The following is a 13,910-nucleotide window of genomic DNA, read 5'->3' on the forward strand; positions in this document are numbered from 1 at the left end:
ACCTGTTGGGAATTTTTTTGGCAGTCCAGTGGTTAGCATGCTGTGTTCTCACCGCCGAGGATCTGGGTTCAATCCCTGGCTAAGGATTCCACAAACTGTGTGCACCCCACCCCCCAAAAAAAGGCCTGTTGGACAGCTGGAGCATCACTGGGATGCTTGAGTGATGCTTCTGAAGAATGCTTTTCATTCTTTCATTGAGAAACTATGAGGGTAACTATTGCCCCTCCCCCACTGCTTTGGATCCAGGTTGACACACTGGACTCTGTCCACATCACTTGCTGAAACATCTGGAAGAGTAAGAATGTTAGAGAATTCAGGTGAAACCACACACAACAAGGAAAATAGGACCGAAATCCCTATGCAAGAGAAGGCACCACAGACCAGAGCAGTGGGGGTCTCCGCCCACCCCACCCCCACCCCAGCAAGCACTACCTCGGTTGCTGTAACTGGAGGCAGAGTAAAATGCAGCCACAATTCCCTTCTGTTTCCCTCCACCTGGAGCAAAAGGGGAGCCAATCACCAGGTCCGGTTCACTATCTCCATTCACATCTGCCGCCAGGAGGGTCCAGCCCAAGTTACAGTAGGTATCCTGAAGAGAAAAACGGGAACCCAACCACCTTTAATTCAGCCTTGAGGCAATTAGGATGTGGTGAGCTCTTGTTTTCTGTACCTGGTGAAGGTGGTCAACATACCTGGCAAGAGATGGTGACGTTGGGGGAAGAAGATAGTTGTCCTTGTTTGGAACCAAAGTAGACATACACTGCACCCTAGACAAGGACAAACCACAGCGCGATCGTGAGACCTGGGAATCTTAAATAAGAGCAAGACAAAGATGACTGATGATGAAATAAATCACCGTCAGAGCCCTGTAGGGTCAAGGAGCTCAGTTACTGACTGAAGTCAGTGTCCAGTCCATTACATCAGCCTCTTCCATCAGATTATTAAGAGACAGTCCCCAAAGCAGAAATCGTCATTTTCATCATGGTCTCCCCCACATCTTGCTCTGGGTCTGCCATCCATAATTGTTCACCATATTTGCAGAATGAGCTACTCAACTGCCCATGACTCTATCAAAGCCCAGCTCAGTTTCTGGCTCTTCCACGAAGCCCCACCACCACCACAACCTAGCCCATTACTTCTCTCAACACCAGTACATCTTGTCAGTACCACTCACTTGCCTTGGGACACAGGCCGTGCTGTTACTGTGTGATGAACCTGTTCCCATCTTACAACTTGCCTCTCTCCATCCCTCCTCCTTCTAGAATCATTTCCTTTCCACGGTGAGCTGAGGACTGAGTACACAGTGATGGATAAGACCAATCTCTACCCTCCCCAAAAGCTGGCCAAGGGGCAACTGTGGCACTGAAGTGTGAGGAGCTACAAAGGGGCAGCGAGCACAGGACGACAGAGTCCCCCGAAGCAAGGCTTAGATCACACTTCCTCCAAGAAGTGACGCGTTACCCGCTACAGGGAAAAAAAAAAAATGGAAAAGGGGTTTTCCAGGTAGAAGGAACTAGATGAGCATGAGTCCTAATATGAGGGCGCCCGATGGGTCTGGATGACAAATTGTTCCCATGACTCAAGAGTTGACAAGAGAGGGGAAGAGGTGGACCCAGTGGAAGAGGGTGATGAAGGGCCTTTGACTCCACAGCCACTCACGATGCTCGGCTACGGTGTGGACTAGGGGGAGGAGAGCCCTGTGGGCCAGGACCCAGGATCTCTGCTCTCAGGGAGAAAAAGAGGGAATGTGCTGGATTCCATGCCTGAGAGGAAGGATCCAGGGACTCACCTCCCTGCCCCATGACAGGAAGCTGTGGATTAGCTGGAATTTCTGCCTCCCTTCACCATCTCTCAGCATCCCCGGGGGAGGAATGGAGGGAAGGAGAATGCAGGACCTGGTGGAATTGGGAAATCCCACCTGTGAAGCCAAACTGAGGCCAGGGAGGGAGGAACAGGATCTGCCAGGTAACCTGAGGTCACAACAAGGGCCTGAATGGAGGGCCGGGATCATCTCCCCACAAACACTGCCTGGCACCCCTTCTGCCTGCTTCTCTCCGGAGGCTCCATGGGCACCAGCCTCCACTCCCACTATTCCCCCCTCCCCACCAGCCTCCTTACTGTGTATGTGAGCTTCTCGGAGCCCACCGAGGGGGCTCCCACCGCCAGGTCAGGCACGCCATCCACGTTAAAGTCCAGCACAGCCACAGCCGAGCCAAATCGACCTGAGGGCTGAAGAGACACCAGTTACTCCCCTTGGGCCGAGCCACAACCTTCTGAAGAGCACACCTCACTCCCTGGGGACCCCATCAAGCACCCAGGACCGAGAACAAGACTGTAGCCTGCTCATAACACATCCATGACCCTCTAGATGGCTATCTCACCCTAAAGATGTTTCTGGCACATCTGTCTGCCTCAAGGAGAAGAAAAGGTGCCGGAGAGAAGAATGTAGGTCCAAAAGAGACACAAATGTAAAGAACAGACTGTTGGACTCTGTGGGAGAAGGCGAGGGTAGGATGATTTGAGAGAATAGCATTGAAACATGTATATTAACATATGTGAAATAGATCGCCAGTCCAGGTTCAATGCATGAGGCAGGGTGCTCAGGGCTGGTGCACTGGGATGACCCTGAGAGATGATGGGGAACACATATACACCCATGGCTGATTCATGTGAACATATGGCAAAACCACCACAATATTATAAAGTAATTAGCCTCCAATTAAAATTTTAAAAAAAAGAGCATAGGTCCTTAAAAGTTCTAGGTTTTCAGAAAATGGTCTTGTGTATACTTATTAAGGACTAGACTCCTCTTGGAAAGTACCCAAGATGATAATCACTTAACAGCAACTAATGTCTGTCTAATACTCAAGATGTTCTAGAGCTGTACTAACCAGTGCAGTATTCACTAGATAAATGTGGCTGTAACATTTAAATTACTTAAGTCAATTTTTCAGTTTCACCGGCCACATTCAAATGTTCAGAAATCAAAACACTTAGTAGCTCCTATACTGAACAGCACAGCTTTAAAGCATCTCCATCATTACCAAAGGGTCTATTGATTCTGCTGTAGACATTGTTCAATCATTTTACATGGAATATTAGCCCCTAATTTCATGTTTTACAGATGGAAAACTCAGCCCATTCAGGTACCATTTTCTTCCAAGGTGGGTTTTCTAGATCTTCTATCTCCTGCTGTCTGGTATCAGCCTAGACCTAAAGGTAACTCATGAGGTTCTCCTATCCTTTCACAACTTATCTAGCAATGAAGAGTCTTGCACAAATGATGCTTGCTACATCACACACACACACACACCCCAGATCCCACATCTCTTATTTGTTGGTTAATCTCTCTCTTATTTGTTGGTTAATCTCAGATGTGCAATGGCATCTGAGAACACAGCCCCTTTCTACCGGGTAGGGGAAGGTGGGGTGGGTACTTGATAAACGAGAAAGGATTGCCTGGAGACAGAAGCAAGCTGGGGCAGGTTGGGGACCCATAAGTAGGGGCCCCTGCCAGCTGAAAACAGGTTCATTTCATCAACACCAGCTCTACTAGCAAGCCCTCCTGCAGGGTAACTCATTTCAAGAAAAAGCATAGCATTCTAAAATAGGTAGATGCTTGATGGAATTCCAGCTGAGCTATTTCAAGTTCTAAAGGACGATGCTATTAAAGTGCTGCACTCAACATGCCAGTAAATTTGGAAAACTCAGTGCAGGCCACAGGACTGGAAAAGGTCAGTTTTCATTCCAATCCCAAAGAAAGGCAATGCCAAAGAATGTTCAAAATACCACACAATTGCACTTATCTCACACACTAGCAAAGTAATGCTCAAATTCTCCAAGTGAGGCTTCAATAGTACATGAACCGTGAACTTCTAGATGTTCAATCTGGGTTTAGCAAAGGCAGAGGAACAAGAGATCAAATTGCCAACATCCACTGGATCATAGAAAAAGCAAGACAGTTCCAGAAAAACATTTACTTCTGCTTTATTGACTATGCCAAAGCCTTTGACTGTGTGGATCACAACAAATCGGAAAATTCTTAAAGAGATGGAAATACCAGACCACCTTACTTGCCTCCTGAGAAATCTGTATGCAAGTCAAACAGCAACAGTTAGAACTCGACATGGAACAATGGACAGGTTCCAAATTGGGAAAGGAGGACATCAAGGCTGTATATTGTCACCCTGATTATTTAACTTATATGCAGAGTACATCATGCGAAATGCTGGGCTGGATGAAGCACAATCTGGAATCAAGACTGCCAGGAGAAATATCAATAACCTCAGATATGCAGATGACACCACCCTTATGGCAGAAAGCGAAGAACTGAAGAGCCTCTTGATGAAAGTGAAAGAGAAGAGCGAAAAAGTTGGCTTAAAACTCAACATTCAAAAAATGAAGATCATGGCATCTGGTCCCATCACTTCCTGGCAAATAGATGGGGGAAAAGAATGGAAACAATGACAGACTTTATTTTCTTGGGCTCCAAAATTACTGCAGATGGTGACTGCAGCCATGAAATTAAAAGACTCTTGCTCCTTGGAAGAAAAGCTATGACCAACCTAGACAGCATATTAAAAAGCAGAGACATTACTTTGCTGGCAAAGGTCCATTTAGTCAAAGCTATCGTTTTTCCAGTAGTCATGTATGGATGTGAGAGCTGGACCATAATGAAAACTGAGCACCGAAAACTGATGCTTTTGAAGTGTGGTGTTGTGGAAGATGCTTGAGAGTCCCTTGAACTGCAAGGTGATCAAACCAGTCAATCCTAAAGGAAATCAGTCCTGAATATTCATTGGAAGGACTGATGCTGAAATTGAAACTCCAATACTTTGGCCACCTGATGCAAAAAACATTTCTCATTGGGGAAGGCCCTGATGCTGGGAAAGATTGAAGGCAGGAGGAGAAGGGGACAACAGAGGATGAGATTGGTTGGATGGCATCACCAACTCAATGGTCATGAGTTGGAGCAAGCTCCAGGAGTTGGTGATGGACAGGGAGGCCTGGTGTGCTGTAGTCCATTGGGTCGCAAAGAGTCAGATACAAGTGTGCAACTGAACTGAATTTGAGATATCTATCCTAATCTTCCATTTTATAGATAAGGACTAGAAAGGTTAACTGCAGACCAAGAATGATGGCTACAAGATTCCCATCTTGTAATTCCTATCTTGCATGCCGTATGTGGCATCTTCCCCATTACTTAAGGACACTGGGAGACAAAGGCATGGAGTTACCTCCTTCCTCACTCCAAGGATCTTGGATGGAGTTTCCCATCCCCAGGAAGCAGCTGCCTCTCTTACTCCTGGTCTACAGGAGCCCAAAGGATTATACTTTACACCACAGTCTGACAGGGGAATGGCTTGGTGAAGAAGAAAGAAGTAACAGGAATGGGTTAATTTATTTTGGAACTTTTTCATGTGGTGTCAGAAGGGCCCAGAAAATGCTGTCCCTGTCCCTCTGGGACTGTGTGATCACGTACTCTGCCATCAACTTAGTAACACCTCTTGGACTCAGGGGCTCCTTCCATCAGAGCTTAAAGTGAAAGTGAAGTTGCTCAGTCCTGTCCAACTCTTTGCAACCCCAGACTGTAGCCTGCCAGGCTCTTCCATGCATGGGATTTTCCAGGCAAGAACACTGGAGTGGGTCACTGTTTCCTTCTCCAGGGGATCTTCTCAACCCAGGGATCGAACCTGGGTCTCCTACACTACAGGCAGATTCTTTACCATCTGAGCCACCAGGGAATACCTATCAGAGCTTAAACTAGATTATAAACCACTGGACTTTTCATTATTTAATGTATGTTCAGAAGCACCATCCTATTTTTTCACACCATTAACTCCACAATGAAAGGTTTAGTGGGGTGTCTGGGACAAGTAAAAGTCTGACCCCAACTCCCCTGATGCTTGATATTTGGAGTCTGCAGTGCCACCAAAGACCCCACACTCATCTGTGGTGGGTCACAGGGCTCAATCAGCCCCTCCTTACTTATCCCTCAGGTAAGGACGAATACCAATCATGTCCAGGAGGAAAACCCTCCAGGTCTCTAGTGATTCCAAGAGGAACTCATGCTGCCTCCATGTGGAACATCTGTACAGTCACTGTGGGATTTTTCTGGTAACGAATAACCACTTAAAACAAAGGAATAAAATCTGGCCAAAATCTAGAGTTTAGTTAATAGTAATTTACCAGTGTTGGTCTCTTAATTTGGACAAGAATGCCATAATTATGTAAGATGTTAACACAGGGGAAACTGGGTCAAGGGTACATGGGAACTCTCTGGACTGTCTTTACAATTCACTGTCTTTTCTGTGAATTTAAAATTCTTCCAAGAGGACCTCCCTGGTGGTCCAGTGGTTAAGAATCCACCTGCCAATACAGGAGACATGGGTTCGATTTCTGCTCCAAGAAGATTCCACATGCTGTGAAGCAACTGAGCCCACATGCTACAACTGCTGCAGCTCGTGCCCCCTAGAGCCCGTCTCTCCAACAAGAGATGATGCATGTGTCTGACTCTTTGCAATCGCATGGATTATAGCCCATAAGACTCCTCTGTCTATGGAATTTTCCAGGTAAGAATACTGGAGTGGGTTGCCATTTCTTCCTTCAGGGGATCTTCCCAACCCAAGGATTGAACCCACATCTCCTGCAATGGCAGGCAGATTCTTTACCACTGAGCCACCTGGGAAGCCCCACAATGAGAAGTCCACACGCCTCAACTAGAGAGTAGACGCCTCTCACTGCAACTAGAGGAAGCCCATCCACAGCAATGAAGCTCCAGCACAGCCAAAAATAAATGTTTTTAAATTTTTTAAATAAAACTCTTACAAGATAAAAAATCATTTATATTAAAAAAAAACACCCCAACAAAACAAAACAAGGTTTTGTATTGTCATATTATCAAGACATCACATCCTGATTGGTTATTCAAAGGCACTCGATAGTATGGGTGTTTCGGAAGGTGTCGGACAAACCACTAAAAGATAAAGAGACAATGAGATCAATGAAGTGAACATGCTTTTCAAAATAAAAGTCACTACACAGATGCAGGCCCCTGGCTGTTTGTTACTATCATTGTTCTCACCATTGGACATTTATCCTGTACAGTGTGCCGGGAAAGGCTGGCAGTGGCTTATCAACTTTGAAAGGGAAAATGTGAGATGCGGCCTCACCTGGAAACCCTCCAGGATCCCGTGGGCCTCCTTGTCCAGGTCCAGGTCGACAGGGGGCAAGCCCAGGTCATTGCCATAGATGAGGTACACGCGCCCCACGTGAATGTGGCCTGGATGGCTATAGCCAGGGGCGCCCACCACCAGGTCACCGTATCCATCCTGGTTGAGATCAGCCGAAGTCATCGCCCTGTAAGAAGAGAGAACCCACTGCAGTGCTACTGAGAGCTCTGGGCAGAACTATCTCCTGTTCCTTTCTAGATTTTAGAATTTAACTTCCTCTCATTGGTTTTTCCATCCAAAAATATTCAGAGGTTATATTCACCTCTGAGGTTATATTGTTTGTGGGATTCAGTCTTGTTCTCCAGAGGAAAAAACAAAGACGAAATTGGACAAATCAAGGCCTCGGAGCATTTCTGGACCATAGAACCTGAACACACAAAAAACACCCTCACAAAGCTTCTTGTTCTACATGCAAAACCCAGAGCAGACAAAGCACAATTCCAGGCTCCACGTGAGAACAGAGAGGAAATTCACCTTGAGCCAGTGACACAGATCGTTTTACAATTGGCTCGATGCATCATCTCAGTTTGTCACCTGATCAAAGACAAGCTTGTGGTAAGTAGACCATTTTATTTCTACCATAGCTACACAGAGTGCCTTATATTGGAAAAAATTAAAGAGCCTTAGTGGATGTTTCTAAATAAGAGTCTATGACCTGCTGGTTAAAGAGAGGGACAAACTGAGTCAATTGTTCAAATGTCTCATTTGGGGCTGGAATGACCAAGTCATGTATTTATTTTGGCTCTGATGGCCACATAAAGAATAAATAGCAGGGACTGCTCTGGTGGTTCAGTGTTTAGGAATCCACCTGCCAATGCAGGGGACATGAGTTCGATCCCTGGTCCCAGAAGATTCCATATGCCACAGGGCGACTAAGCCAGTGCACCACAGCTACTAAGCCTGCGTGCTGCAACCACTGAAGCTCCCGTGCCTAGAGCCCCTGCTCTGCAACAAGAGAAGCCAGCGTAATGAGAAGCCTGCACACCACAACAAAGAGCAGCCCCCACTTGCCGCAACTAGAGAAAGCCTATGAAGACCGAGTGCAGCCAAAAGTAATTTTTTAAAAAACAAGAAACAGCAGAACAGAGGAAAAAGAGAAGAGCAGTTTCTAACGGGTGTGATGCCTGGTGGATGGGGTCAGACACACACCATGGAGACACTGCTGGTCTGTATTCTCAAGGTGGGACCCTGGCCAGTAATGGCCCCCGAGAAGGAGCTCTGTGCTGCACCCCTGTCCATGTGGCAAAGAGCCCAGCAGAAGGCCCTCATTTGGATTTTCAGGAAGGCGGCCAAGAAGAACCATTCATTATTCACAAATGAACAGCCAGTTAAGACAGCACTCAACCCCCATTCCTTGTGCTGGAGCTGAATACATGAGCAGCCTGAAGAGGAAGGGCTATTGGTTTATTGTTCCAAGGAAATTGCAATGTTATTTGTATTTTAAAAGTGTGATTTTTAAAAAGACATTTTATAAAAACCTCCAAAAAAAACAGTCACTTTTACATCCTTGGGCTGTTTGGTTGTGAAACACAGTCACCTAAAACAAAGCTCCCTTATCAAGTTTATGATTAATCTCTCTATCCAAACCTTTATTCCCTTTCTTGTGCCCTCTGACCTCAATCCTGTGCTAACTGAACACTAATCAACCGGAGTAAGATGACTAAAGCTACTATTGTCCATAACACTGTAAATGTACTGTAACTGATGTTGTAGATGTCATCATTAACATACAAACACAGCTTGTTTCTTCAGGGCAGGATAAGCTAATAGATCCCCAGACCATGGACCACCTGGCCAGAGAATTGCAAACCAGAAACATCCTAACCCCTGAAATTATGATTAAGAAATGTCACAGGATGTTCATCCCAGCTTCCTTGGTCTTCCCCTTTAAAACACTCTAACTCAGAGACCGAATTGGCGTGGACCTGAGGCTTATCCCCATCACCCTTGCTTGGTGCCCTGCGATAAACACTGTGCTTTCCTTCACCACCACCTGCTGTCCACTGACTTTGCTGTGCAGCAGGTGATGGAAACCTGAGTTGAGTTTGGTAACAGTTGTTCTTTAAAAATCAGAGGAATCCCTAAAATTCTCTTTATTATTGTGGTGTCCCAGGCTTTTGCCTTATGAAGTTATAATAGTCCTGTCAGTATAATAGCCACCTACTTTTATCCTTCTAATGTCATTAGATGCCAAAAAATGTGTAATAATCTATCTGCAAAAAACACTGAAGTTTAAAAAATATTCTATAAAGTAATAGTTTATTGCTGTGGTTATTTAATAAAGTCAAACTTCCTTATATTTAAACATATTTTTTGGTCAGAATGGCAATCATCAAAAAGTCTAAAAATAATAAATGCTGGAGAGGGTGTGGAGAAAAGGGAACCCTCTTACACTGTTGATGGGAATGTAAATTGATACAGCCATTATGGAAGACAGTGTGGAGATTCCTTAAAAAACTAGGAATAAAACCACCATATGACCCAGTAATCCCACTCCTAGGCATATACCCTGAGGAAACCAGAACTGAAAAAACATGTACCCCAATGTTCATTGCAGCACTATGTAATAGCTAGAACATGGAAGCAACCTAGATGTCCGTAGACAGATGAATGGATAAAGAAGTTGTGGTACATATGCACAATGGAATATTATTAAGCCATAAAAAGGAATGCATTTGAGTCAGTTCTAATGAAGTGGATGAACCTATTATACATTAGATAGAATGAACCTATTATACAGAGTAAAGTAAGTCAAAAAGAGAAAGATAAATATCGTATACTAACACATATATACAGACTCTAGAAAGATGGTGCTGAAGAATTTATTTGCAGGGCAGCAATGGAGAAACAGACATAGAAAACAGACCTATGGACATGGGGAGGGGGGAGGAAAGGGTGAGATATATGGAGAGAGTAACATGGAAACTTACATTACCATATATAAAATAGATAGCCAATGGGAATTTGCTCTATGTCTCAGGGAACTCAAACAAGCGCTCTGTATCAACCTAGAGAGGTGGGATAGGGAGGGAGGTGGGAAGGAGGTTCAAGAAGGAGGGGACATATGTATACCTAAGGCTGATTCATATTGAGGTTTGACAGAAAACAAAAAAATTCTGTAAAGCAATTATCCTCAATTGAAAAATAAATAATTTTTTAAAAAAAAATCAAGGGTTAACAAAAAAACATATTTTTGACCAATTTTAAGGAGATAGTTTTATCTTTACCATAAATTAAGCAATAAATTCATGTTTTTGTTGATGAATTGATTTGAAAATGAAGTGTTAACAGGCACCATGTTAAACATTTGTGAATGACTGCTTGAAATTAATACTGATGAAAATATTCAGGAATTAGATACACTCATACCTACCAACCAAGCCTTGTGTAGGGAGATGACAAGTAGTAAGATGCTGAGGGGCTAGAAACATGTGTCAGTGGCTGAGAGCTGCCAATAAACATTTCACGTATGCTCCTCTCCAAAGACTTGTACATGAAGGATAAGGAATCCTGAAATTAAATGATTACAGACAGAAAAAGACACGGCATAATCAACAAAGCTGCTGCTTCATGTCAAAGGCATTCGACTTTAAGAAATAAGTTTGAGGTTTTTTTAACATCTATTTATTTACTTGGCTGCACTGGGTCCCAGTTGGGGCACGCAGGATCTTCAATCTTCATTGCAGCACGTGGGTCTTTTAGCTGTATCATCTGAACTCTTAGTTGTGGTATGTGGGACCCAGCCCCCTGACTAGGGATCAAACCCAGGCCCCTGGGAGCACAGAGTCCCAGCCACTGGACCAGCAGGGAAGTCCTAAGAAACAAGTTTTCACAAGTGCTGAAAAATAACTTATTGACTCCTATCAACATGTAAGGAGACTTAAGACTGGAAATTAGGAGAGTGAAATCACACCCGCAATATATGCTCAGGGATGGGAGTTATAGCCTAAAGGTCAGTTCCATCTCGAGAAGAAAGAGTCAGTTGAGATTAACCTGAACCAACCAAGTTAGGATAGTCTATTAATGTGCAGGATGTAACCAAACAAAATAATTGTTAAAAAATTAAAATTTTTAGAAGGTAAGTCCACTCAAATCTAGAACTATAAATATATTTGTGTATATATATATCCGCCTTTTCTCCCCACAAACAAATGAACTGGAATGCCACCACGATGCCAGAAACCCTCCCAACCATATTCAGATTGAGAGGCTGCTAGATTTGCTTCGAGTCCCAAGAAGCTGGGAAGGCATGAGGGGCTGGAAGCTGTGTGCAAGAGAAATAGGGGGACAGCAAGGCCCCCAGCTTAGGATGCTGAATTGTTCTTAGTGTGGTTACTGCAGACACACACAGACCAGAGTGGCCCCAAGCAAACTGGGCAGGCATTAGATCCATCCAAGTTCAGGGAACACAACTCGAAATCCACCCCAGGTGACATAAGATCAAATGAGAACTGTCGGCTGCCCCAGAGCAGGTTCAGCTCAGAGCCGTGGGGAGCCCTGAATGCCCAGGCTCCAGGGAAGCACAGCTTAGAAGGGCCCTGTAGGAAGGGACTCAGCCTTCTGTTTTTCCAGTCTAACCTCTCTGGCAGGTCGCCCCCGGATTGCTCACCTGAGGCCCACTTTTGGCTTCCTCTTTCATTCAGAAATAGCCATACCAGGCATCACGCCAGGCCTTGGGAATGTAAACTCCTTCTCTTACACAACTTTTCCTTTTGTGAAGGAGACAGATACAAATAATTGCAGCATGCATGATGTGTGTTTGGACAGAGCTTCCTGGTCTAAGTCTCAGTACATCATTTGCATAACTCATTGCAAAATGAAAATGCAGAGCTGCTTGTTCAAAAGTTATTAAGAATTTGACCCTCCTCCACTGGCTGGTGAGAATGAAAATTGACACAACCACTATGGAGACAAGTATGGAGTTTCCTCAGAAAACTAAAAATGGATTTATTATATGATCCAGTAATCCCACTCCTGCAAATATCCAGAGAAAACCATGAATTCAGAAAAATACATGCACACCAATGTTCATTGCAGCACTATTTACAACAGCCAAGATATGGAAGTAACCTAAATGCCCATCGACAGAAGAATGAACAAAGAAGATGTGGTGTGTGTGTACATATATATTTACACACACACACACAAACACCAGAATACTACTCAGCCATAAAAAAGAACAATATAATGTTATTTGCAGCCAGATGGATGGACCTAGAGATTATCATACAAAGTGAAATAAATCAGACAGAGAAAAACAAATATTATGTGATATCATAAGTGGAATCTTCAAAAAATGATACAGGGAACTTATTTACAAAACAGAAACTAAAAGACTTTGAAAACAAACTTACAGTTACCAGAGGGGAAACAGTGTGGGAGAGAAAATTAAGAGTTTGGAATCAATCCATACCCACTGCTATGTATAAAATAGATCATCAACAAGGACCTACTCTAGAGCACAGGGAACTCAATACTCTGTAACAATCTACACAGGAAAAGAATTTGAAAAAGAAGGGCTATATATGTATATGTATAACTAAATCACTTAGCCATACACCTGAAAGTAATGCAACATTGTAAATCAACTATACTTCAGTATAAAATAAAATTTAAATTTAAAAAAGGTAAGAATTTTAAGGCAATAACAGCAGAACATTAAACCAAATATGGGGTGGGACTTCCCCGGTAGTCCAGTAGCTAATGTAGGGGCATCAGTTCAATCCCTGGTCAGGGAACTAGATCCAACATGCTGCAATTAAGATCGGGTGCAGCCAAATAAACAAATATTTTAAAACTTTAAAATGAATAAATAAACCAAGTAGGGGGCCCTTCTAAACATGACGAAGGGGACCTTCTACATGACTGCACAGGCTGCACACTGTGAAGCAGGCTCTACTGGGACCCTCACCCAGGTCACAAAATCGTTTAAACCCTTCTCTACAATCTGATGCCGATTTCCCTTCCCGACTCTCGCAAGTACTTCGATTCCTTGTCTTGTGTTCCAGGCAAATAAGACTGCTCAAATTTCCAAACATCCTGAAACTTTCCTAACCCATTACCAGAAATACATGCTCAGTGATGAAAAACTATTAGTTGGCTACTATTTAAGGCCTAACTCAGATTCCAGCTTCTGCATGAAACCTTCTCTGATGACAGTTACATAATATTTTTTTAATCTGAGAAGCTGTGTCTCTCCTCCCACCAACCATGGTACAGTTGCATCTTACTCAGAAATGGTTAGTTTTGTATTTATCACCCCATTAGGCTAAAATTTTCTAAACATCAGAGACTATTTCCCTTTCATCTTCTATCCCCCCAGCAGAATGGCTGACACTTAAGATGATCTCATGGAGGAACTGGATAGGCAGTGGCATTCCCTTGGTGTGGGGCTTTGCACTATGAGCCTGCAATCCTGCTGACACGTTTTGTACCAAGGACAGAGCAGTAGTGACCCAAGGGCCACCTTGAGCTCCACTGGGCTTTCCAAAGGCCACTGAGGTTCAGACCTTCGACACAGGATGTCTCCAGAACAAACCAGACTTGAAGACCAAGGATACTTGTGAGCCTGGCTCATGCCCAGGAGACTTTCAATGAACGATTAAACAGCCAGTGATCCTACAAAACGCAGTATCACAGGAAGCAGAATGTACCTCTCCATTAAAAGCAGAAAATTCT

General features: G+C 44.0%; 1 protein-coding gene across 2 annotated transcripts in view; it reads right to left on the minus strand.

Moving 5' to 3' along the window:
* Positions 1 to 13,910, minus strand: part of GPLD1 (glycosylphosphatidylinositol specific phospholipase D1) — a 60,109-nt gene that overhangs the window by 10,485 nt on the left and 35,714 nt on the right. For both annotated transcript variants that reach the window (XM_055570776.1, XM_055570777.1), the window contains 5 exons: positions 10,606 to 10,742; positions 7,173 to 7,359; positions 2,119 to 2,229; positions 693 to 767; positions 433 to 589 (listed from right to left, as the gene is read on the minus strand). In XM_055570776.1, coding sequence (XP_055426751.1) covers positions 433 to 589; positions 693 to 767; positions 2,119 to 2,229; positions 7,173 to 7,359; positions 10,606 to 10,742 — 667 coding nt within the window. The remainder of the gene's footprint in view (positions 1 to 432; positions 590 to 692; positions 768 to 2,118; positions 2,230 to 7,172; positions 7,360 to 10,605; positions 10,743 to 13,910) is intronic.

Source organism: Bubalus kerabau, chromosome 3, assembly GCF_029407905.1.
Source record: "Bubalus kerabau isolate K-KA32 ecotype Philippines breed swamp buffalo chromosome 3, PCC_UOA_SB_1v2, whole genome shotgun sequence".
In the NCBI taxonomy this organism is placed as follows: Eukaryota; Metazoa; Chordata; class Mammalia; order Artiodactyla; family Bovidae; genus Bubalus; species Bubalus kerabau.